We start from the raw sequence: 26,503 nt of genomic DNA on the forward strand, positions 1-26,503 counted from the left end.
GGAAAGAAGAAGAATGAGACTAGACACTTATCTCTTACCCTACATAAAACACCAAAAGGATGAGGACCCCAATGTGAGACCTGAAATTCTGACACTCCTAGAGGAAACAGTAGGAAGAGCACTATATTATTTTTGTTTTGCTCTCAATTATTAGGGGAATAGTCAGAGGTATTCATTTAATAAAATTTTTTGCTATTGCCTGGCATTTCCATTATTTATGTTATTTACTGCTTTTATGATTTAACATTTGAATGATTTATACCCATTAACTATAAATAAATTGTATGGTCTTCAGTGTCAGAATCTGGCATATTTCCTCAATAATTTACTATTATGAAATCTTATTTTAACTATGTAAAGATGTGCTAGATTTGTTTGTGCTGCAGAATATTTCTTTAGCTGTGTAAAAGTGTGTTACATTTGTTCCACCTACCTTTGTTAATGATGTAAAGATGTGTTACATTTGTTTATTTTGCATTTGTTAATTATGTAAAGATGTGTGGCATTTGTTTCACGTTGCCTGCCTAAGGCACCTGGTTGGTCTAATAAAAAGCTGAATGGCCAATAGCTAGGTAGGAAAGGGATAGGTTGGGCTGGGGGGGCAGAGAGAGTAAATAGAAGGAGAGAACAAGGGAGAAAGAGAGGGACACTCCAAGAACCAGATGCCAGGCAGCTGCCAGCCAAACAGGAGAAGTAGTGAAAGTTAGATATACAGAAGGAAAGGAAGATAAAAAGCTCTGAGGCAAAATACAGATGAATAAAAACAGCTTAAGTTATAAGAGTTTGCAAGAAACAAGCCTAAGCTAAGTCTGAGCATTCAAAACTAACAATAAATCTCTGTGTCACAATTTGGGAGCTGCTCATATCCCCCCCCCCAAAAAAAAAGCCAGGTACAATCTACCACAAATACAATGAATCCATGTCTATTTATTTTTTGCTTTATAGCTATCACTAATCATAATTGCTTATGTAATAATTAACCATGTCTTATAAGACAATATCTTATAAGGGGCAATGCAAATCCTATTTTAAAAGTGAAGCTCAGACAAGCAATAGGACTTCCCCCAAAGACCCAGCAAGTTCAGCTCTGAACTTGACTCCTTCTCCAGATCTCTTTCTACCCATGTCATTTGCAACAGGACACTTGTCTTGCTGTTTCTCAAACAACATACCCATAATGTTAAGCTCCCCCGTCCTACCTCAGATAGATTGCTCTCTCATTAGTGCTGAGAACAAATAAAGGATCAGAAGATTGTGACCTCAGCCCTTTGTATATTTTAAGTCATCACTTGATGTAATGTTAATACTTAGAGTTTTCCTACAGAGTCACATACACTCCACAAGCTCACAATCTTCGTGACTGAACCCCAAGTTCCATTCCTCTGGATTTGATCTTTCTGGATGAAACTGTCAAATCCACATTATGGAGTAACATCTTTATTCTTGGCCCATAACTTGGCCTAAAGGATATGAATTAATGTGCTGTCCAGGATAATAAAAGTGCTTCCAGGATAACAAAGGTCTTGACTGTAGAAAAAGCTGACTCTTGAACAGTTATAAGTATTACTGTGAAATTTGGCAACTTAATTTTTTCTTTTCAGTTGCACTTGTAAAATGAAAATAAGGTCTACATAAACTGGTTGAAAGATTAGTATGCATAACATACAGTAAGATAAAGAATATTGCTTCAAATATGAATAAGCAATGAGCACTGGGAATGAGAAACGGGTTGTAAAAGTCTTCATTCTGCTATAAATAACCTCAGATAGTAAGGAGAAATGCTGGTGACTTGTGCTTAACAGAACTGAATGTGGGGAGTGGGAGAAGCCCTGAGTGAGTAAAGTCCTGAGTGAATGTGTGTTGCTGACATGAACTGGTCCCATCAAGGAGCATAGCCTCAGACCAGTGGGGAAACAGCAATGTCTTTCCCCAGGATGAGGCTCAGAGGACTAGCAAACCTTCCCTTCTGGTCCATGTGTGGACGTTCATAGTGTGTGCAGAAAATGTCTACCACAGCCTCCTCCACTGGATATTTACAGCCTGCCTTCTGGATCCAGCTGCCCCATAAAGCCCACCTCTTCATCTATCTGAAAGTCATAACCACTGACCTTGTTCACCTGTATGCAATAGCCCTCCTCTCTGTTCTGCTCTATGAAATAAATATTTGGAGCCTCTGGGGTGCTGGTGTTTCTCTACCAAAGAGACTATTCCACCCAATCCCAGCTATTTCTCTGTGCCCATGGGTTTGTGTGAGTTTGTCTTTTCTTTATTCCTTTGGTACCCCTGTCAGGTCCATTTAGAGCCATGCTGGATTCAGCAACTGAATGTAGAGTCAGACCTTAATAAAGTTATCTTGCACTAATGATAAGTAACACTTGGACACAATCCTAACCTTGTGGCACCAGAGCCCAATTTGGCCCTAAATTATCCTGTAATTTAAGCGTTACAAAGCCCCCTGGCCTTGAAATCTGGGAACATAACCTTACTTTTAAGTTCACCTATTAACCCTCTAGTGCCCTAAATTAGAAACTATCAACTTGGTTTGAAAGAATGTCCCAAGGAGAGAAAGAATTTTGTATCCTGATCACCCTTTAAATTTCTAGATGTTGCAAGTATTAAACCAGAATTTGTATGTGATTCCACAAATACTTAAAATGAAAGTTGTTCAAAGTCATGACTCCTCCTTCCCATTCCTAATTCTTATCCCAATTTGTCCCTTAAGTTGAGCAAGAGACACATTTCTCTGAGTATTATTTATACAGGATCAGATGCAAGGGAATTTCTGGAGCGAGTTCACAGGACTTATAAGGGTCTACTTTATATACATCACTTCCCTGCTGTGTGGTAAGTGATAAGATGTTGGTAGCTTAGAATCAGTCACAGAGAGATCAATTACAATTAGGTGTAGGTATATACCACAAGGAAGAGCATTTTATTCTGAAATATCAGCTTGTTATTTGCAACATGTCACAAAATGTAACTTTGATTTAATCTTATAGACTACCCTAAGGGTCTTTAATAAACACAGAATTCCAGCTACAGATTATGTCATTAACTCTGACATGTACCAGAGAAGGGGTTAGTGTATTACTTAGGAGTCTGTAATGGCATATCCTTTGGGTTTGGGAAAGGATATTTACATGCTAGTTTGGAAGAGACGTTAATACAAAAAGTCAAGTTCATTTTGGAGAGGCCATTTGTCACAGCTAACCTCTTTGGTCTGGCTATCAGGTTGGAAATCACACAAAACTGGGCTGCTGTGTAGCTTTCCAGTGTGTCTTGGACTTGACTCAGTCAGGAACACCACAAGCCATGTTCTCTTTCTTCTGTGGTATTGATTTCCTTCCGAGTCTGTGAGAACCATCCAGGGAAAGGATCATGGAAACAAAACAAAGAATGTGAAAAAGAAGGCAGGAAGGAAATTTGACTAATGACCTCAAGCCTCCTCTAGGATCTGGTTTGGTTTTCATTGCACTTGCTGGGGTGGCATTCGGACCAACTCCACCTTATTAGGTTCCTTCTCATCATTTCACATTCCACTCAGCAAGATTTCAACACACCTATGCAGAGCCAGTGCAATGGATTTATTATTTTGTCTTCATGTCAGCTCATATGAGGAGAGCTGGCAAGAGACCATGAACCTGCATTTGGCACCCTTTGGCTTGGCAGATGAAGACCTTCAAAATGTAGTGAAAGCAAAGTTGATGTGTTTCCCATGCATCTGTGATCAGAGCCTGTGTGGCACATCATTTGCTTCCTGAAGATGAACTGTTCTGTTGAAATGCAATGTGACAAAACAACAATCAGGAGGCAATCCTCTTCACTGAAGATGCTTAGTTTAGAGCAGGGGCCTTTGATGCTAGTGCAGGAAATCATGCCCAGCTTTTCCCAGTCAAAGGTCCTCCCTAGCATGGAAACAAAATCTTACCAGCATTCTACTATAGCACTCAAGAAAATAATATGAGGTGTGACTGGATGGAGGCGGCCAAGACTGTCAGGGAATGAGGTACTGAGTTGGGAGTTGTTCCAAGTTGAGCACAGCTTTCTTTGACCTATCAAAGCTTAGAGCTGCCTGGCCATTGCTGCCCTTGGGAACCCATTCACTTTCATCACACAGAGAGAAATTTAGCCTGATGGCTTCCAGAGAGGTACCAGCTTCACCTCTGATCCAGTCTACCTTTGAACAGAGTACACCTTTGGCCTGCCTTCAATTGTACATAGATTCAAAGTCCATTGAAACATCTGAACCAAAGGAAAGGAAGAGGATGATGAAATCTCCCCCAAACCATAAAACAACCACAAATACTTACTCTGAGTTCTTTCAGGCTCTGAGTCTGAATAACCAAAATGGAAAAAGAAATACGTCAAAATCTCACAGAATAGAAAATGAAGGCCGCATCTTGCTTTGCTGGACAGCAGAGCACATACACTAACAAACAAACACTAACGAGGAAGGATTAGTATCCCCTTGTTACATCCTTGGCTGCACATACCAGGCCATTGGGATTAAATGTTGGCTCTACTGCTTTTTGACTTGGGTAGTTACACAGAGACTAATTCAGACCAAACTCCATCCTTCTTAAATGAGGGCAATGAAAGCAGGATGACTTTCTGTGAATACACATATAAGACGGTGCATATTCGGCATTTGGATGCCAGTAAGCATGTTGCTTTACCTTTATTATGATTGGATATACAGTTAAATCTCCATTAAAACATCGTAAAAATGAAATGCTCTAGGCTAAGAAGGGTTTACAAGGGAAGAGGCCCTGGTTGGGCGCTGAGGTAGACTTTTTAGTTTATGGATATTAGAGCAGCTTTCTTAACCTGATGAGGCATTCTTTCCTCTGTGCCTCACCACCGCACATGCTTTCACTACCAATAATGGTATCCAATCATTAGCACCACTTTCAGCTCTGACTCCTTGTTTTAATGCCCAGAACCCAATAGGCAATGGAGCCTCATTGCAGAATTTTCAAGATGGAAGAACACGGTACTTTCTCTTCTTGATTCTCCAGCAGGAAAAACAAACAAACAAACAAAAAAAAAAAACCCAAAAACATAGGCTTAAGAAAATCCTCCTCTGGGAGTCTGGGTCTGTTTATGCATATTTAGTGATTTTTTTTGAGACTCAACGCTGTACAAGAGCTCTCTACTCTATCCAGCTATGAACCTAGTCATCTTCATATGCTGCCATCTTACCTTGTAACATCCGTTAGAAAGAAGTGTTTCTACCTCACACCTCTTCCAAATGCCATGGCTTGGAAGTTATATATGTTATATGGCCTGGTGACTCAGTGACTAGGCCTAGTAATGTAATCTAACTAACTGCAGGGGTGCTGATAACCTTTCTCAGAGTTCAGGAAGCAGAGAGTAATGTAGGTTAGAAAATAGTACTCATTACAGATCCATAAAGCAGAACAGTATTTTATCATGAACCAGTGAGTATCTAAATACTACCCAAACCATGTCTTTTATGTTATTCAAGATACACATATATTCCTCTCATGAAAATATAAACTTTCATAGCCAAGCTGAAGCCACTGACACATGATCCCGATTATGCTATCAGTAAAATTTATTATGCAAGCTTAGTATTATTTTTGTCTTAAGAATTTCAAGGTCACGGAGTTTCTACAACCACCATGTCCCCCTTTCACTGAGAATCCACATAGTGGTACAAGTGTTGGGGGCAGTCACTTATCAACTCCCCACTGTTCATAAAGGCCTTCATACACAGCTGACAAACTATGTGCTGGATCTACCCAGCTTCTCCCTCAGTGGGAAACTCTTTTTAAACCTCCATTTGCAAATTGTATCCTGGCCATTTCACCAGAGAGGCCGTGCACTCCTCTTTCCATTTGCTAAACAATGTTGTAAAGAAAACTGCTGTGTGGTTTCTTTCTTGTTGAGAAAATGATTCAGTTCTTCCCACAGGTTTACAGGGAGGCCTTAGGGCTCTTCACACACACCATAAACGTTCTAAGCCCAGCTCCAACCAATTCTAGGATGCTCATATATTGGCTTTCTAGAGGTGCAGAGGCACAAGAACCATCGCATAAAGTTCATAGAACAATGAAATTCAAGTTCAAAACCAACAGGCAATGGCATGTGGAAGCTTGGATCTGCAGGAGAATAAGAACTCCATGTTCAGAAAAAGACAGATGGTGACAACTGCTCTGAGCCTCACACCTAGTGAGGCTTTCTGCACACTCAACAGAAATGTATGCTTAATTAGTTTGAAAACATAGATGTATACAGAACATAGCAAATTAAAACTATATAGAAGGGCTGGGGATCAATGGGTAAAATACTTACATACAAAATTGAGAACCAGAATATGATTCCCCAGACCCCACATAAAGTTGGATATGGTAGTGTGTACCCCAGGGCTCCTACAGGTAGATAGGTGGTGGAGACAGGGTAAGTCCTGTAAGCTTGTTAATCAGCCAGCCTGGCATATGAATCAGTGACCTGGATATCCTGTCTCAAACAATGTGGAAGGTGAGCACTGATACTCAATGCTGCCCTCTGACCTTGGCATGCACATTATTGTGTATGTGTGCCCACACTCACACACACAAACATGAGCGTTTACATGCACGCACACACACACACACACACACACACACACACACACACACACACACACACAGAGAGAGAGAGAGAGAGAGAGAGAGAGAGAGAGAGAGAGAGAGAATATTAATAAATAAGTAAACAAACAAATAAAGACTACACAGGAATACGCCAGTAGGACAAACTCTTAAGGTCCTAAAGATGTTCATTATCCCTTGGTTGCTGTGAAAAAAAGAAATAGGTGATCTCAAAGTAGATGTCTGCACACACTGACTGAAAAGACCTCAGATTTGTAATGCCTTATTTAGGAAGTAAATGAGGGGAATGATACATTTCTTACATGCCTTTTTCTATTCCAATAGAGTTGTTTTTATTCCATCCACCCACAGGAAATTTCTATAGCCTTGTTAAACTAGACTACTAAAGGTAGTTCCCCAAAGAGCCACACTTGTCTCTCCCTTGAAATCCAGCTGTGCTTACAGGAACCAGAGACCTGAGGTTCAAGGATTTTGACCTTCTGCTTCCTAGATGCAGTGTGTGGGCCACCCACTCTGTGAAGTGTCCTTAAAATATTTACTCTTGAAATCACTTTTTCAGTCTCCCAAGGCCTAGTATTTTCCAAGGATGTCTGTCCTCTTCCCAGTGCAGACTCTCATCAAGTGACGTCATCTACCGCCTCAAATTCTATTATGTTGTGTTTGATCATCTGCACAATGATGATACTTAAAATCTTGGCTACATCACAAGCTGAACTGAACATCTGAACATCTGCACATCATTTAAACACATTTCACCACCAGGTGTCCTGGCCAGAAATCTGAACGATATCTATGACCCCTCTCCCCCATCTTTAATCAATTAGCTGTCTAGATTCCTCCCCATCTGTGCAGTTTGTCTCCAGGATTGATTCTGTACATGTCCTAGCCATCCCTCCTGCACCTAGTCTTTTCCTTTGGTGAACAATTTCCCCACTGTTGCCAAAAATTATCTTCCTAAAATGCAAATCATGCTATTTTCTCACTCAAAACTCTTCTCTGTATTCCTTACCTATTGGTGAAATTATTAAGGTAACTGCACATAGTTAAAAGGGAGGTTTATTTTGTGGGGTAACTCACAAGCGAAGGGATAGGTAACAGGGTCTGGGAAAGGTGTAGTGCAATCTGGCGGTGTTCTCTGGAGAACTCTGTTCAGTCTACTTCCAGCATCCAGGGTCCAGGAACCAAGAGACCTGGCCCATCCACCCTCTGAATGGGGCTTATCTTACAACTATTCTTATGACGTGGCTGCTATTAACTGCTCACATGCAACACTTGGCGAAGCTGTACAGCCTTATTCCAGCCACATGCAAATGTCCATTTCCTTTGGTTGACTGTTCATGCTTGTCCTGGTCTCAAGATCTTTACACATGCCAGCCTCTTGAAATCTTCTTTGTTTTCTCTTTCATTACTATCTGAAATTTCACTCAACTTCTCTGTGTCTCAGATCAAGAATCCTCTTTTTGCTTTAGGTTGCAAAGGAACCAAAGCCTAAGATTCATTATGTCTGATATAAATTACAAGTTCCACATGTGTAGACCTTAGTGCTCTGTTGTTTTCATCTTAGAATATGTGAAAACGGATTGTTTGCCAGAGTTATACCCACCCTAGCCACCTAGCTCATGATGCAAGGACTAGGTGTGCTGTCAGATGCTAGCATGATATTAGACAAATAGGATGTATGCAGAGAACACTGGAGAGGGACAGGGGACTGATATCCCAGCATTCCGAAGAAGACCTATCGCCTTTTCTAAAGAAGAAGGACAGAGCAAATACCAGATCATCACATTTTTCTCCTTCCTGGCTCCTTGGGCTTCCGGTGACACCAGTCACAGTCCTGCCCACATCATCCTGGAAGCTCTACCAAACTGAACATTTTCCTGGGTGCTCAGTAAAGGGAACACCTATGGCTTAATGTTGTGTGCTGCAAGAATGATGTAGTTTAGAAGTGTCATATGACACTTGAATCTGAGAAAAACTGTTACAAAAACATTATACAAGTCCAGTTCCATGGTATCTGTGAGCTCCCCTGTTTTACCTTTTTCTGTGCAACTTCCTGTTACCCCATTAGGTCTTCTCCCTTACCTGGACTCTGGTTGCTCAGAAAACATCACTCATGTCGCAAGACTCAGGCACAAGGCTCCATTTCCTCATTCTGAAAAGCTCGTGTATGCACATAAACCCAAACTATCTTCTTTTAGCACTGCACTTTGGTACCTGTTGAACAGCTCAGATCTAAGGTCCCACAAACAACTCTCAGAACATATGCACAATGCACTTGTCTTCTGCTTTTGCTCCTGCTGACCTAGCAATACTCACAGGCTAATATATAGTCCCAGGAGGCACTCAACAAGTACCATCTCCCCTAACCTCTGCTACATAGTTCTACATGCAGTGAATTCAGAAAAGCTATGTGTATAGCTTTAGCTCTCTCTGGTGACTTACTACTTGGATATTTCAACTGTATTTAGAGTTTTTGCCATACATTGGAATTAAAAAACCAAAATAGAACTTTATGGTTTTGTCTTAACATCTATAACTGCTTTCTAACTCCTTCCAACATTAACCTTGTCCACTTCCTATATCTTCCACCATTATATTTATGGCCTCTGGGGCTCTAGGTAGATCCAGGGACAGAGCCACTGTCTCTATGACAGATTAGATATGTAACTTTGGAAACCCCTATGAGCAAAGCCAGGTGAATTTCACCTGGAGTAACCACCCGTTTCATTCCTGTTTTTCTTTTTATAAATTTCCACTTCCCTGACTATACTAAAACCCTCAGTCCTCCCCATTTCTACTCACCCATTCTGCTTGGAAAACACTCCCCACTCCTGTACAAACTGGAGTTGGATTGAGCCTACACAAGACTCTTTCATTTGCAGCAGTTGGTCCTTGATTAGACCCTGTCCTTACCTTTCATTTGGGGTCTGCCTTGGCTCATCCTCCACAATGCACTCAGTGCTAGCCATTCTTGCATCCTGGAGCATGTGATTCCTGAGATCCATGTGGGACAAAGAGGCTGAGAGTCTGGAGGTAAGCCAGTTGGCGAGAGGGGGACCAAGTTGGAATAAGCCATTGTTGGAGGAGAATGTGGCTCAGATAAACACATGATTGATGTTATGTTTTAAAGAAAGAAAATGTCTAATGAGGAGAATAATTTAAATCCTCAGTTGAACCTTTTTGAAGCTTCATTTCATGATGCAGATTTTTAAATAAATATTCTGATCCTGTAAACTTAATATCCTGCCTTCTTGCTTTTTGCTTAAAAAACTCACTATTTTCTCAGCTGTTAATATAATATAATTTGGTTAAAAAATGTCCCCTCTCTAAGACTTGTAGGGTTACCAATAATATTTTCAGAGGTGAGGTTCTGGGGAAGTGATTGGATCTTAAAGTATTGAACCAATATCAATGGCCTAATCTGTTAATGAATCCACAGTTGAATGGGTTATCAAAATGTAGTGGAAACTGTAATGCTGGGCCTGGATAAAGGAAGTGAGTCATTAAAAGGTGATCTCATTCCTGCCTCTCAACATCTATGCTTCTGAGCCTCCATGAAGGGGGTAAGCTCATGTCTCATACTTTTTCTGCCATGACAATCTGCTCTGCCACAGACCAAAGGCAAAGGAGTCAGTAGAGCATGCTCTGAAACCTCCAAAAAAACAAGCCAAAATAAACCTGGTCTCTGTCCCATCCATGAGCAGCAATTAATAGTGAAGCTTTAATTTATTCCTATCCATAAAAATAGTTATTACTTAAATGAGTTTCATCATGTAAGAAAACAACGATGTAAGAAAATTTATTATATAACTTATAATTTTGTTATTTATATTTGTGAATATGAGTTAATTCAGAAGTCAGAAATTGCTTGTTTATTCCTTAACTATTTTCTAGTCTTCAACAGTTGTTTCCTTTATAGCTATACAAAGAGTTTTATAATTTAGCCTGCATTCATTAAAGTCCACCAAAAAATTTGCATTAAGACAAATAAAAGATAGCAGATATAGTCAATAGATTCACTGAGATCCATTCATTAGAATCAACACATAGCACATTCCAAAAGTAAGCAGAAATCAGATTTAAACTGAATAATCTTAATGTGGCTCTGTAATTGCATAAATGATCAGTGATTTTCCTTGCAAGTGCTCTGAGGGCATGCATTTCATTATTTGTTGTTTTGTCTTGCTGAAGTAATAGTCATGTTTTAATAAGAATGGGGACTATAACCATGTAGGGGCAGTGATGGGGAAAACATTTCTTCCTGGTGCAGAGAGTTTCCATCTCAGCGGCTACTGCCACACAGTCAACTGCTGCCTGGGACTAGAGCTGTATCTTGGCATATGTGGGCAAGTGCAATGCTTATTGATCCAAAAGATAAGATGCCATTATAAAAATAGAGGTAGAAAATCCTAGCTAAATCAAGATTCAGAAAATTTAAATATTTGATTCAGGCAATATTTACTATATCAAACATTAATTTTAATAACTACATATAAGGTAACATAAACCCAAGACACTGACCAGATTGAAAGGTATCAGATTCCATGATCACTAGACCACTTTTCCTGAATTCTCTGACTATAGATGGGTGCATACCCTCATTACATGAGTGTTTGTTTATTGTTTATGTTAGAAAAATAATATTTCTTTATAGATTTCATATAGTACTTCAAATTGGGACAATTTGTATGGATTCAGTCAGCTACCGTCTCCTTAAGGACCACTTGAAATGTCTTTTGCCTGTTTCACAGATAGACCTGTAGGAGAGAAAAAAATAAAAGAAAATACATTCAACAATGCATCAATACAGCTGAATATCAAAAGGAGAGATTGGGATTTTATTCAGTGCTTCCTTCTACTGTATGAACTTTTTCCATGACATTGATCATGACAATAGTATATAAAATTTTGGTATCTGTAAGAAACTCTAATCAGAATGACATTTTGTATTTTTCTGCTTCATGTCATAATTATATCTAATATTTCTGGCTCACCAACTAAACTGTAAATATTTTTGAAGAGGAGTATCAATCTGCACACTGCTCAAGAGCTTAAAAGAATACTTTTCATACAGCGAATTGCTCAATAGATATTTAATGAGAGAGAAGGAACAAAGGGAGGAAGCATGGGAGAAAACAGAAAGAGGGGATTTCAACTCTTTATGCATAATTCTTCTTTATCCAGAATTAATTATCCACTCCCAACAACCCCAGCTAACTCATTTATTGGACTAATTCCTATCACCTTTCAATATAATTCTCTATGGATCCTTGATTAGAATTACTGGTGCACACACATATCCTAATGATGCTTAATAGTCTGAATTTTGGCAAGATGATTGTTCATTATGTATCCAGTCTATGCTTTTATCCACATAATTTCCTTGTTGGTAAACTATACTATTTGCCATGCCACCCACAACTGTGACGTGCTATTTCCTAGTGTATTTCCAAATCCATTTATTAGATATGAAGGACCAGTATGACAGTGTTTCTAGGAGATCTTGGATTGAAGAGCAGTCTACCTATATGTCACGCAAAGAACATTTGAAATTCTACAGGGTCATGATAGTTATGACCAAGCGGTAGAATCACACTGTGGAAGACAGGTACAAACAGACAGAGAAAAAAATCTGGAAGGGCTTAGAGCTTAGAGCAAGGAAAGACAAGATGTTTTTAAACCACATTTTCAAACAAAAGGTCTTAGAGGAAGGTAAAGGAAAGGAAGAGAGGGCAGGGGATGGGAAGGGAAGGGAAGGGAAGGCAAGGGAAGGCAAGGGAAGGGAAGGGAAGGAAGAAGAGGGAAAGGGTAGGGTCGGGAGGGCAGGGGAAGTTAAGGTAAGGGAGAAGAAGGGAAAGGAGGGGAGGGGCAGTGAGAGAAAGGGAAGGGAAGGGAGGGGGAAAGGAGGGGAGGGGGGAGAAAGAGAGGGAAGGGAAGGGGAGGGGAGAAAAGGGAGGGAAAGGGAAGGGAAGGGGAGGGGAGGGGAGGGAAGGGAAGGGAAAGGAAGAAGGAAGGGAGATAATGTTGGGTACTTGACACAGACTTTTTTCTCTTGAAGTCATGAGCAATATGTATTTTAAACAATCTGAGCTATGAGCAGTTGCAGAGAGTACCTACAGTTACCTGCCACTGATAGTAAGTGCTCTGAGCAAACATACCGGAGTAGATCAGGGTGGGACAAGAAGAGCACGGGACACAAAGAAGATCAGCAGAACCTGTACAATTGAGAGAAAAGAGGTAACACACTGGATCTAGAACAAAAATACAATTTTCCCTTGGCTTAACTCATTCCTTGATAGAACTAATCACAATTAATATCAAACTTGCACCTACAGTATGTACAGAATGATAGCTACATGTTAGCTATTTGACAATGTGTAGCTTATCATTCCACAATCCATTCACTTTCAATTTTAAAGTTTCATTCATTTTTACATAAAGAGTACAGGAAAATGCCTCCATAGGTCATATTCCTGGAAGAGGTGAACACTAGGAAGACCCCCAGCTATATTGCAGTCACAGTCCTGAGGCTCAACATGAGTTAGACAGAAGGTCAACTGAATAACTATGTGTACCGTAACATTATGCTACAAAATGTATGAAAAATCATAGTCCTAAAGCTGGAGATTTACACATGAAAGTATGCATGACCTTATACACCATATTTATAACATTAGGCATACAATATTGAATGCTCAATGGAAGTCAGAAAGCAGAGGGGAGACTGAGCTGTTCTCTAGTGGAAGAACAAAGTAGTGTTGTAGAATGATGGAACATGATTATTTTATTTCAAGAAAGTGGGGGCAGGGATGAAGGAAAAGCAAATGGTAAAAGGAAATCAAAGACAACAAATCCACACGTCTTATAGAGAAAGAAAATGGAAAAATTACAAAAAAAGAATCCTACTCATCTCTAGGAATGCTTGTCCTAGGTTTAATATAGACGATCTACCAACCAATTTGCTCATTGCTCTAAGAATTTATACAGCATTATATGACATTTGCTTTTTGAAGGACCAAAATGCCCAACTGTGTATCAAAATCCCTAGAAGTGCCCCAGTGAAAGGGAGTAATTTGATATACATCAAAACTATTCAAAAATATTTTTTCATGAAGCATTCATTGTAAAGAATTCTATTAAGGACCATGTGACAGGTCCATGGGTAAAACACTGCTGTTATCATGAGGGCCAGAGTTTGGATCCTCAGCACCCATGCAAATACCAAATGGACATAATGGCCCAACTGCAATCCTACCCCAGTGTGTGAAACATTAGAATAAGAGGTTCCTGGAGCAAGCTGGATTTTTTAAATATATGAACTCTGGATAGGAGTGAGAGGCTCTGCCTCAATAAATAATGTGGAGAGTGACTGAAAAAGGTGTTGACCTTAGGATTCCACACACAGACCCATATATGTACACGTACCCATACATATGTGTGCACACACACACATGTACTCACCAGACATATGTATATGCAAAATAAAGGTAATTTTATTAAGTATCCATTGGCAAGTTCTGATTCAACTAGAGAGCAGAAAACATTGACATTCTGTCATTTCACATAATTCATTAGTGAACTTGGAAAAGCATGGGTTATGTTTTCATCTGACTAGAGTTTAATTCTCTTTATAGTCGTGATCACAAGCAAGTTAACATTTCTCTTCATTTGTAAAGGATGGCAATAAGCAAAACATCTCTGGAGTATCACTAAGGAATGGGTATTCAAAATTTTTATAGTTTTCATACTCATTTGATTGGGAAGTAAAAAAGACAGTTGGACTGAAAACAGGTGTTGTTTCAGAAGTGGATAATGGGCAATGCTGGAGAATGTGTATACTCTTAGAACTCTATCACATTGTAGGGTTTAGATAAAATCATGATGTGTTCATGTTTGAGTGCTCATTAGAACCTGAGGTATTAAAGATGCTGAAATGTATCCATTCAATCCTTCATTAAATTTACTTACTAGACATGTTAATTGTCAATACACAGGTATCTATTAAGTAAATATTTAATGAATACTTATAATGTAAAGTAGGAGTATGAAGACTAAATTTTTCCTAGTGGGCCTTTTAAATAGATAAAAACAATTACTGAGTTATCTATAAATGGTAAAACTTTAGAAGATCATTTTAATTACTAACAGTGGTTTATTCTCTGTGTCCTAGTATAAAAGAGAATGTCAGATTTAATTTATGTCTCAGAATACAAAGAAAAACCACGTCTTCACTCTGAACAATGTTTAATTATACTAAAGATGATACACAGTTCTGAGATATTTAGTCAACATTTCAAAACAAGTCATCTTGAAGGAATTTGGCAGTGTGTTTCCAACAGTTGTTCTACGTTTAAATAGCTTACTATGAGACTGAAGACATGCCTGATGTAATTCCTAAGCAATATTTATTTTATTCTGTCAAATATCTAATTTTTATGTTTATCACATATGCCTCCCTTAATTTTCTGGATGACTTTGCTCATAGATAATAATTTGGAGCACAATGTAAATATAATGAAGTCAAGTTGAAGTTTCTATTAAAACCAGACCTCTTGCCCAAATGTATTAGTGTCTCTGTTTCTTTCTCTGTTGGTTTCCTTTATTTTCTTGTGCTTTCCCGATGCTACGCAGTGCATAGTGGAATGATTCCTCTCTTTATGCTGTGTATACGCATATTTCTTTCACCTTATAGCTTTTTAACTTGTGTTATTATTTGAATGTGAAATGTCCTTCAGGGGTGCATATGATTGAACATTTTATCCCCGGGTGGGTGACATTGTTTTCAGAAGCTGTAGAATCTTGGGGAGGCAGAGTCCAGTGGGAGGAAGGACATCACCAGGCATGGTTCTTGAGGTGTTACGATCTCATTCTACTTCCGGTGTTGTCCGCTTCCTGGACTGTGGTCATGTGAGGAGTCCCAGCCCTATTCTCTTATCACAGCGAATTCCATGATGCCTTCCCTTTCATAATGAACTGTTCCCTTCCCAACCTTGAAATAAACAAACCTCTTCTCCTTTAAGTTGATTCTTGTCAGGGGTTTGTGACAGCAATGGGAAAAGTAACAAATACAGCTGCCATGCAGGTAGAGAAATTCCCCAGTAGAGCACATAGCCTCAGCAGGTGAGGATGCAGACTGCTAATTGTGTGTTCTTGTGAAGAGAATAGTTTTAAAAAGCTTACTTTATTAAACCGGAATAACAATACATATTGGCTTGGTTACTTTTTATTCCTGTGACAAGACACCATGACCAAGGCAGCTTTTAAATGGAAACATTTAATCTGGGATTTAAGGTTCCAGAGGTTAGTAAAGTCCATGACCATTATTATGGGAGCCTGGCAACAGGCAGGCGGGCATAGCACTGGAGCAGTAGCTGAGAGCTCACATCTGATTGAGATGCAAGAGGTATGGGGGCAAATGGGGAGAGGTGGAGATCATGCAATGATGTGGGCTTTTGAAATCTCAAAGCCAACCCCAGTTACACACCTTCTCCCACAAGGCCACATGTCCTAAAACTTCCCAACCTGTTCCTCCAACTGGGGAATAAATATTCAAACATATAAGGCAACATATGACATTCCCATTCAAAACACCACACATATTAAGTTTCCAGCATGATTAAAAGAAATTTTATATGGCACATAGCATCTAAATCTTAATAAGTGTCAGTTTTCTTGCATATTCCTCTTTTAAAGGGTGTATATGTTTTTTCAAAGCCTTAAAATGTCAAAGACTTTAAGGTGAAATGGTGTGGTATAGTGTTAAATATGCTTTTTAAATATACTCTGTGGGTTGATTGTATGCTAGGCTATGTGACAGTTTTTCTGATTTACTATTAAATTAAACCTCTATCAGAGTGCTTGCAGACTCTTTCAAAAAGAAAGATCCATTATGCTTCATTTATAGGTTTATGTGCTTAAACCTTGCATTCTACTTTAGTATCTCCCCGGCTTCTGCAGCCCCTCCAAGTTAAACACACCAAGGATTTATAGCTAATATCTACATAGGAGCAAGAACATTGAACAATTGTCTTTCTGAGCTGAGGTTATCTTAGTCAGAACATTTTTCAATTCATCTGTTTCCTACAAAGCTCATCTTTATTTACTGTTAGATAAAGTTGTGTTGTGTATTTGGACAACATTTCCATTATCTATTCATCAGAGGGACACCTAGGCTGTCCCCATTTCCTATCTGTGATGAATAGAGTATCTCTGAACATGGATGTGCAAGATGTATATAACATGGTGTGGAGCCCTTTGGGTATATGTTCAGGAGTGGTATAAACTGGATTATATGGAAGTTTTACTTTTAGCAATTTTTAAAATTAAATTTGTTCATTTATTTTACATCTTGACAATAGTTTACCTTCTGTCCTCTCCTCCCATTTCCTCCCACCCTCTCTGACTATCTCCTCCAAACTACTTTACCTCTGCCTCTATTTAGAAAGCGGCTGGCCTTCCATGGTTGTCAACAAAGCATGGCATATCAAGTTATGGTAAGACTAAGCTCCCTACACTTGTGTTAAGGATGAGAAAGGCAACCCAGTGTGAGGAATAGGTTTCCAAGGGCCAGCCAAAGCATTAGGGACAGGTCCTGTTCCCACTGCTGGGAGACCCACAAGTAGACCAAACTACACAGTAGTCACACATATGTAGAGGTCCTAGGTCCATCCCATGCAGACTCCCTAGTTGGTGTCCAGATTCTGTGATCTTCTATGAGTCTAAGTTAGTTGTTTCTGTGGGTTCCCTCATAATGACCTTGATCCCTCCTCCTAGCTCATACAATCTCTTTCTCTTCAATAGGATTTCTCTTCCTCTTTCTCTTCAATAGGATTCTCTGAGCTTGACCCAGTGCTTGATTGTGGCTCTTTGAATCTGTTTTCATCAGTCACTGGATGAAGGTTCTCTGATGACAATTAGGGAAGTTACCAACCTCATTATAGGAGATGGCCAGTTCAGGCTACCTATTCACTATTACTAGGTGTCTTAGCTGAAGGCCTTCAAATTTCCTGATGTCATTTTTTTAATACGGATATTTGTGTTTTAATTTTACATATCAGCCATGGGTTCCCCTGTCCTCCCTCTCGCCCCCACCCCTACCTTCCCCCCATCCCCTCCCCTCCAGGGCCAAGACTCCCCTAGGGATTCAGCTCAACCTGGTAGATTCAGTACAGGCAGGTCCAGTCCCCTCCTTCCAGGCTGAGCAAAGTGTCCCCACATAAGCCCCAGGTTCCAAACAGCCAGCGCACGCACTAAGAACAGGTCCCAGTCCCACTGCCTGGGGGCCTCCCAAACAATTCAATACTCCATGTGTAAATGTACCACATTTTCTTTATCCATTCTTTGGTTGAGGGGCATCTAGGTTGTTTGCAGGTTGTCACAGTTATGAATAATCCTGCTATGAACACATTTGAGCATCCTTTTGGTATATGGCCAAGAGTAGTATAGCTGGGTCTTGAGGTAGATTGATTCCCAATTTTCTGAAAAAAATGCCATTTTGATTTCCCAAGTAAGCAACACATATAACAATCTCAAGAACAACCAATAAGAGAATCCTAAAAGAGTACATGTCCATCAATCTAATGAAGAATTGAAGAGATAAAAAGATAATATAAAGTAAGGTAGAAAATGAAGACTTTTTCAGCTCCCTCTTCTGTGCTGATCCCTGAGAGTTGGGAAAAGTGCAATGGAATAGAGGTCCAATTTAGAGATGAGCATTCTACCTCTCCTATTCTCTTCATGTTGACCAGTTGTAGGTCTCTATCTTAATTACCACCTACCACCAAAAGAAGCTTCTCTGCTAAAGGTTGAGAGATGGACTTATTAACAAATATAAAGATATGATTTTAGGGGACGTTTATTGCCAAGTTTATTTAGTAGAACAGTAGTAGGTACTTTCTAGGAATTCTGACCTAGTCAGTTATGGGTCTGGGGCCCAGCTAAGGATATACGGAATTCGTTCTATCTTGTGAGGTGATCTTTAAATCCAGTCAGAAAATTGTTGGTTAGTCCCATCACATGTGTGCCACTATTGCGCCACTGGCAGTATCTTGCCAAGCCAGTCATTATTGTATGAGTAAGATTGTTGATTACTCTTCTCCTCTAACACTGTTCACAGCACCTTCAAGAACTATGAAAGCTAACCAGTATGGAATAAGCTTGATTTCTTCAACATCCTGTGACCCATGTATGTAATATCTTCAGCAACAGGGTCTTACCATGATGCTCTAGAACAATGGTCCTCAAACTATGGGTCACAACCCCTTTGGTAAACCTCTATCTCCAAAAATATTTACATTATAATTCATAATAGTAGCAAAATTACAGTTATGAAGTAGCAACAAAAATAATTTTGTGGTTGCGAGTCACTACAACATGAGTAACTGTAGTAAAGAGTCATAGCATTAGGAAGTTTAAGAACCACTGCTCTAGAGAGTAACCAAGAGCAATAACACTAGCTAGCATGCAATGATTATGGGGTTTTATGGGACCCAACTAACCAACAACTAGAACTTATATCTGGCACTGGGCATTTTATTTGATAGTCTATGGTATCTGTGCTGGGCATTGTCCCCTATTACAGTGTAATTCCATTTAAACCCATTTTATATATGTATATATTTTAGGAAGCATCTACAGTAATAGGTTTCCATGTCAATTTTTCAAAGGTCTTTAGTGTTGTTTTTCTTCCCCTTCCTCTTCTGTGTTGCCCTCCCACCTTCCATCCTATTTAACACCCCTTTTTACCCCAATATTCCCTTTTCCCCTTTTATACTTTTATACATGCATTATATCTCCCATCTTTGGAAATCCACATGCATGGGCCCTTACTAGTTCCCTGAATTCTATGGGTAATTTCCAATTTAAACACTTATTTAAACATTCAAAGCCAGTATCAATATATGAGATAGAACATGTGGCATTTGTTTTTGTGGGTCTGGGTTATCTCACTGACGGTATTTCTATTTATATCTGGGAATTTCACAATTTTATTTTTCTTTACAGTTGAATAATATTACATTTTTTAAATGCACCACATTTTTCATTATTCTTTCATCGGCTGGTGGACAGCTAGGCTGTTTCCAATTTTTACCTATTGTGAATGAATAGCAATGAACACAAAGAGCATATGTCTCTGCAGTAGAATATTAAGAGTCCTTTGGGAATATTTCTTGAAGTGGTACAGCTGAATCATATGGTCAACCTGTATCTAGCTTTGTTAGTAACAGCCACAATAATTTCAACTCTGTTTTTTTTTAAGTAGACTTGTAACACATGAATTCAAAATTCCTTAAAAGTTAGATGAGGAAAAAACATTTATACCAACACCAACAAAACTATTGTTGACATAACAATGTCAGATGATGTGGAAATTAATGCACACTTATTGCTAAGGATAAGTAGCACATTTTCTTAAAAATTCCAATTCACCAGGAAAGTGCACTTCTAAATTTATGTAATCTGAATAACACTGAAATTTAAAAAGCAAATCAAGAATTAACAAAAATAAAATGAGAACAAATCCACATCCACCATAGGAAGTTTTAACAGGTTTCTCATGGTGATGAGTACGGCATCACTTGTGCAAAAAGTCAATAATGACATAGAATATCTGCCCATCAAAAGCAGCCAACAGCACACAGTAAACACTTGAAAAACATTCTACTCAATGTAAGAGTAAATTTTCCTCATTGTTGTTCAGGAATGGGCTGCTTCTAAAAGCTTGTTCCAAACTAGTCACATCCTGTATCACCCATGTAGTCTCAAAACATTTCAATGATTTAAAGGAGCTACATACAATGGAAACAATATGAAAATAGAATTAGATAACCAGGGAACACTTCACTTTAAACCCACAAATATGAAATGAGGAAGAGCGGAATATCAGCAAGGCCAGCCTCTGAGTGCCAGACACATTCTATTTTCTGTCGAGATGTATGTTCTGTAATTGATACCCAGCTCCCAACATTCTACAAGAAAGCTCAGAGTCATGGTCTACAGATCAATGGAGCTCTCCGCCCTTCTACTGGCACATAAGTTTGCTGATAATCAGGCTCAGGCATGAATGAAGAAAAGCAAAGCATTCCCTTTACTGAGCCTTGTTGCTTATTATTAATTTGGTTTGTTTCTCAACTGAAAGATATTAGTGAAATTTGTTTGACAAATTGCCCCAGTTCAGTCTCATTGTTTTCCTTGAATCTATGTGAAAATAACCAAGGGACTATTTAATTTTAATATACTGGCTGATGAAAGTATTATTGTACTTCAAAAAGATTTCTAATTTTGTACAGCCGAAATGATTTATAAAAGCATAGTTTATAGTTCTTAGGTATTACTTTGCTAGCCAAGATGCTAGGAAAAGTTAAGAACAAATGCTATGTGATATCAATCCTTAAGGATATTTTCTTTTCTTTGAGGAGAAAAGATAAATATATGTATGAAACCATTATAAAAATTGGTGAGGAGAGAATTTCATTCTTGTGCAATCTCAACAACTGACTGGAAATGACTACCCAGCTGGGGACAATTGGTGTGTGGTGATGCAGCAGGCTTCTGTTAGACTGCAGTTGTGAAGGAAACTAGACTGAGTGCCAATGCATATGCTCTGAAGATGGCGTCAATGTTTCTCCATGGCTTTCAGGACAGGGCAAGAGATTTCATGAACTGCTGAACAAAATCCTACATAGGGATGACTTAACAGGGGCTGGAGAAACAGCTCAGCAGTTAAGAGTGGATATTGCTCTTGCATAGAACCTGAGTTTGGTTCCTAGCACCCAAATCAGGTGGCTCACAGCTGCCTTTGTTTGATACCCTTCCTTGTTCTCTGCAAGTTCCTGCACTCACATGTCATACACATAGACACATATACATATACATATTTGCATAAAATTTTAAAAGGTAATAATATATTTTAAGAAGTCAACCATATTTGAAAGCAAAGGGCAAACTATTTTAAGCTGTCTAGAAAGTTAAGAACATATTAGAGTTGTTTTTCTGAATTCTGAATTGTAATACAGAGGCAGAAAAAAAGTATACTTCAGTAATCAAAATAATGCCATAAACAGCCATTAACCCACCATCCTTGTTGACAAATAGCACTCTGTCAACTGAATATGAGACTACTATTATCTTATACTAAGCATCTTTTGATTTTTCTGTATATTACAACAGGAGCATATTTGTACTCTGTTAGTTTATATTTTCTTAGTTACAGTGCCAATTTTGTTCTCCTTCATGATCTGAACAGGGCAGCTTTCAATATTGCATTATTATATATATATTCTAAACAATTTTTTCTAGATTAATATTTTTCTTACATTTAAAATAAATTGAGCCTTTTAATACAACCGATTTCACTGGCTAATTTTTAATCTGGAAATGCACTACTGGTTTGATATAATCATTTGTATGTAATAGGATTTGTCTTGCCATCAATTTGTGTAGGATTTTCATATCTAGTTGAAAACCCCATTACTTATTCTCAAAATGTTCACTCTTTCCCTGAACTCAATGAGATCAGTTCTATTAAAAGGCTAACCAGTGTTCCTGTTAACAACGCTGGGAGATGGCTCCCTCATTTGACTCCCTTAGCACGTGCTGTTTCCTAAGAAGCAGTGTAACTAACAATGCAGATGTGTATCTGTAACTTTGCACAGCGGTGAAGAGAGACAGTAAATAACTTGACCTCCCTCTGCATCTCCAGTCCAGAAGGCTGAGCACGTGGGTGACCCTCAGCATACACATGTCTACTTTGAAGGTCCAGAGAGACGGCCGTTCCAAGTTGGGAAGCTGGGCTGTCAGGCTCATGGGATTTATGTTGGAAGATCTTAACTAGCATTCTAATTTGAGAAAAACATGTCTAAGATTGTGTGATTTGTGAACGTGTAGCCAGTCAGTGCAGCCAAAGGAGCCAGTGAGAATTCTGAAACAGTTCAGCTGTTGTGAATATACTCAAGTCTTTTCAATTATAGAAAATGTAAGGGTAAAAATCCACAGCCCCAGGGATGGACCCTTTCTTCCAACCAGCCAATGTATCGCTCACATTTGTGAAGATGTGCTTCATCTGATGGGAAAGTCTGTCCCAAAAGTATGCTCATCAACACTAATGAATGAACTATATTTTATTTTCACTTTAGGGTCACTATTTTATAGTTTCAGGCCACACCTAGCACAAAGATAAGAATATTCCAAGACAAACAAAAAGTGTTTGGTAAAAGGATTAAAAACATGTGTTATTCACTTATAACTTTGATTTCTTATAAAAAAATAAAAACAAAACATTGGCCCATGTATCCCCTATTTTTAGTTTAGGAAATTCAACTCCATAAAAGACTCTAGCCCAAAGAATTTGCAAAATAACATTTCAGTCTTCTTGTTTAAATACATACTTTCTGATGTTTCTAACAACTGCTATCTATGACCCAGAGTTTTGAATAAGGGAAGCATGTAGTTTAAAACTTGTAAAGTTTATATTGCTGACTAATATGACACATTTTTTTTGATAGACTTAAGACTAGCGTTTTTGGTGAAATTAAGTTATATGTATTATTAAAAGTTAGCTTTAATTTTTTCTAGGGCCTTGGGAATTAATTTAATATTTCATAATATGAGAGTCTTACCACAGAACTGGGAAGGATTTCTACATAAGAAAACTACGTGAGTGGTTCATGGGCATTTGTCCTCTACAAACTGAAAAATCTTCATAACCAGAGTGATGCTCAACATTAAGTTTCATGGTAGAGACTTGCAATTTGACATTGGAATCTCTTGCTTTTGAAAAATAATTGGGTTGTAACTACTTTGATTTTTTTTTACTCATTAAAATCAATCTTAAAATATTTGCTACAGTGACATGTCTAGTATGCCAAACACAGAGATTCAGACACTGTAACCTATGTAGAAAAATTTTTATTACTTATTTTTTAATATTCAGATTTATTTTTAATGAAAATAAAAGAATTGAAACTGCACACAGATAATAATGAAGACAGTAGAGTCTTGTATCTGAAGATGAGTGAACAAGAATGTTTGCATTTACCTACACATTGTAGACTGTCTCTTCTCTGTAGCTTCTTAATAGATTGAACCCGTGGGAGGAATGGCAAAATCCCACTGGATATGCATTAGCTAAAAGTATACTGTTAAAAATAATTTCATCTATGAGGCAGGTATATACATAAAGAACTACTGCAAACCAAAACAGTGTGACATCTGCATAGTCCTGAGTATTTCTATATGCCTATTTAAATGCAACAAGATACATAAGAATTCTGAATATACTATGAGGACTACCTTAAATCCAAAAGTTTGAAAAAAATATTACAGAATGTAGTCATCTTACTGTGCCTGTTGGAGGAACAGGTAGATGAGTGAAATTGGGGTGCATGATGTGAAATTCACAAAGAATTAATACAAAGTTAAGGAAAGAAAGAAACTCTAAGTAAAATACTGTCTATGTAAAATTACATTGTTTTTTATTTAGAGTTTGTTGGGTTTGGTTTGTATTTAAGTTTTGAAGTGGAATCTCATTATCCAGGAGGCTTTGAAATTGTAATCTCAAGAATTTGTCTTGCCTACCAGTTATCTTTATGATTTCTAAAGAGCATAGAAAATTAAAGCAAGAGAGTGAGATTAAATTATTACTAGACAGCCTACTACTGGATGGTGGCATGTACATCATCAAAAATCAGCTCCCACGGCAACTAGAATACCAGCAGAAAAATCATTAAAATTATTCACAGCCCTACAAGTGAACCAAAGGCTTTGAATAACCCAGAGAACATTAGGTCAAGAAAAGCAGATGGTGTAACAACAGCACTGAGCTATGGGCAATTTTCACTGCCCTCTATCAATATATCTTTCTCTAGCTAAAATTAAAAAAACCTTGAAAACGTGTATCTTTACTATGGGGAGACTATAATCAGAACATCTCAGCAAGCACAGAGGGGTAGAATGAGTTTCAAATCATCAAGTGCACGTCGTTAGAAAGCTATCACAATTTAATTTCTATGGAAGACACTTGGATAACACTACTATGTAGTCTTCTGTGTCTTACCTCAATTAAATTCTTTCTGTGAGAAAACATGCATCTAGACATTTATTAAAAACAATCAGGATTTGGACCAGGCAGTGGTGGTGCACACCTTTAATCCTAGCATTCAGGAGGCAGAGACAAGCAGATCTCTATAAGTTTGTAACCTGGTCTACAAAGCAAGTTCCAGGACAGCCAGGGCTACATAGTGAGATCTGTCTCACAAAAACAACCACCAAACAATCAGGAGTAAAAATTGTGAATACCAACTCCCTGAGGTAGTTACAACTGGAAGAAAAAGGGGAAGGGGTAAAGAAAGAAGAGGAAGGGGAGAAGGAATGGGAGAGGGAGACAGGAGAGACAAGAAAAAGTGTAAGAAAGAAAGAAGGAGTAAATTTAGTGAATGTGATTTCCATAGGAAGTTGAATAGATATGCAAAGCTGTACATCTTCCAGGAAAGACCTGATATGGCTCTATCCCTCCCCTTTGCCTCAGTTACAGGACGTGTATAAGCAGAACTGAAAATGGTTGATGTTTTCATGGCATATGATGCATTATGTTTCATGTTATGAATGCCTGGCCTCCAGCTGGTGGTACTATTTTGAAAGGATCTGGAAAAATTTTGAAGATCTGGCCTAGCTGGCTGAAGATGGTCACTGGGGATGGACTACTGAAGGTCATATCCATCCTTTGGTACCTACTGTGCTCTGGTTCCTGTCTGCAAAGATGTGAACAGATGTTCTCTCTCTCACACACATGCTATATCACATTAAAGCTTAAGTTCTAGTATTGTTCCAACTGTTACTCTAGTTTGTTGTACCTCGATATCATATATATGTCATGCCCAAGCACAGGAGGCCAAGCAATTGTGGACTAAAAGCCTGGAAAGTGTGAGTAAAAAAAAATAATAAACTTTTACTCCCTCAATACTTTTCTTTACAGTTTTGGTCCCCATGGTATGAAAGTAAATAGTGTGATATATGTTAGTATCTGTCCAATTGTTACTTAAACCACTGAACAGAGATTCTTTAGTCAATTGCAAAAATAATATAGTAAAAAAAACAAGCAAATTATATATCACAAAACACAAAGTTGGGGTCCACAAACCTAAATAAAGCAGTCAATAGAAACTGTCCCCAGGGAAGTCTAGATGACAGGCACACAAGATAAAGGCTTAATCCATAATGAATTGTTGTAAATCTATTCAGATAATTATGGAAGTGGTATCAAAAATTAATGAAAAGTATGATAAAGCTGTTCTGATAAGTTTAAACTTTCATTAAAGAGATGTGAATTATAAAAGACAAAGATGAAAGTTCTGGAGTTGAAATTCACTGGAGTGGGGCTCAGTAGCAGAGCTGAGCAGATGTAAGAAGGAATCAGAGTTTAAAGGACAGGTCAACTGAGATCATCCACTCCAAGGAAGAAAAAGAAAATTGCACTTGAGACTACTCATTCTGAGGAACAAAAATATTAAAGAAAAAGACAAATAAAGAGTAACTTAGAGGTTCTTGAAACACTGGAAAGAATGTATATATTTTGGAATCCCCCCCAAAAAAATTCACATAGAGATTAGAAGGGACAGAGTTTTTGAATGAACACAGGTTAAGGAAAAAAAAAAAACAACTCTATTAGACTGAAGAAATATTGATTTACATAACAAGAAGCTCTAAGATGTTAAGACCTATAAAGACTTTGGCAAAAGTCAAAACCCAAGAGACAATTTTAGAAGAAGCTGAAAAATACATCACTCCATCTTCAAAGAGTCCCCAATAAGACCAGTGTCAGAAAGCACCAAGGCCAGAAGACAGTGTACAATAGACCTCAGAATGCAGAGAAGCACTGGTGTTTGCTTATGGCA

At 38.3% G+C, this 26,503-nt stretch overlaps 1 protein-coding gene across 5 annotated transcripts in view; it reads right to left on the bottom strand.

Moving 5' to 3' along the window:
• Positions 1–843: 843 nt before the first annotated feature.
• C2H8orf34 (chromosome 2 C8orf34 homolog) overlaps positions 844–26,503 on the bottom strand; it is a 401,050-nt gene continuing 375,390 nt past the window's right edge. For 3 of the 5 annotated variants that reach the window (XR_004944281.1, XR_004944280.1, XR_004944278.1), the window contains 4 exons: positions 12,773–12,829; positions 9,528–11,371; positions 4,311–4,334; positions 844–3,351 (listed from right to left, as the gene is read on the bottom strand). Coding sequence is in view for 1 of the 5 variants with exons in the window: in XM_036179890.1 (XP_036035783.1) it covers positions 11,328–11,371; positions 12,773–12,829 (101 nt within the window). In the remaining 4 variants the exon portion in view is untranslated. Of the gene's footprint in view, positions 3,352–4,310; positions 4,335–7,765; positions 11,372–12,772; positions 12,830–26,503 lie in introns of those variants that run through there. The other 2 variants (XR_004944279.1, XM_036179890.1) reach the window with 2 other exon arrangements.

The sequence above is a fragment of the Onychomys torridus genome, chromosome 2 (genome assembly GCF_903995425.1).
Source record: "Onychomys torridus chromosome 2, mOncTor1.1, whole genome shotgun sequence".
Taxonomy (NCBI): domain Eukaryota; kingdom Metazoa; phylum Chordata; class Mammalia; order Rodentia; family Cricetidae; genus Onychomys; species Onychomys torridus.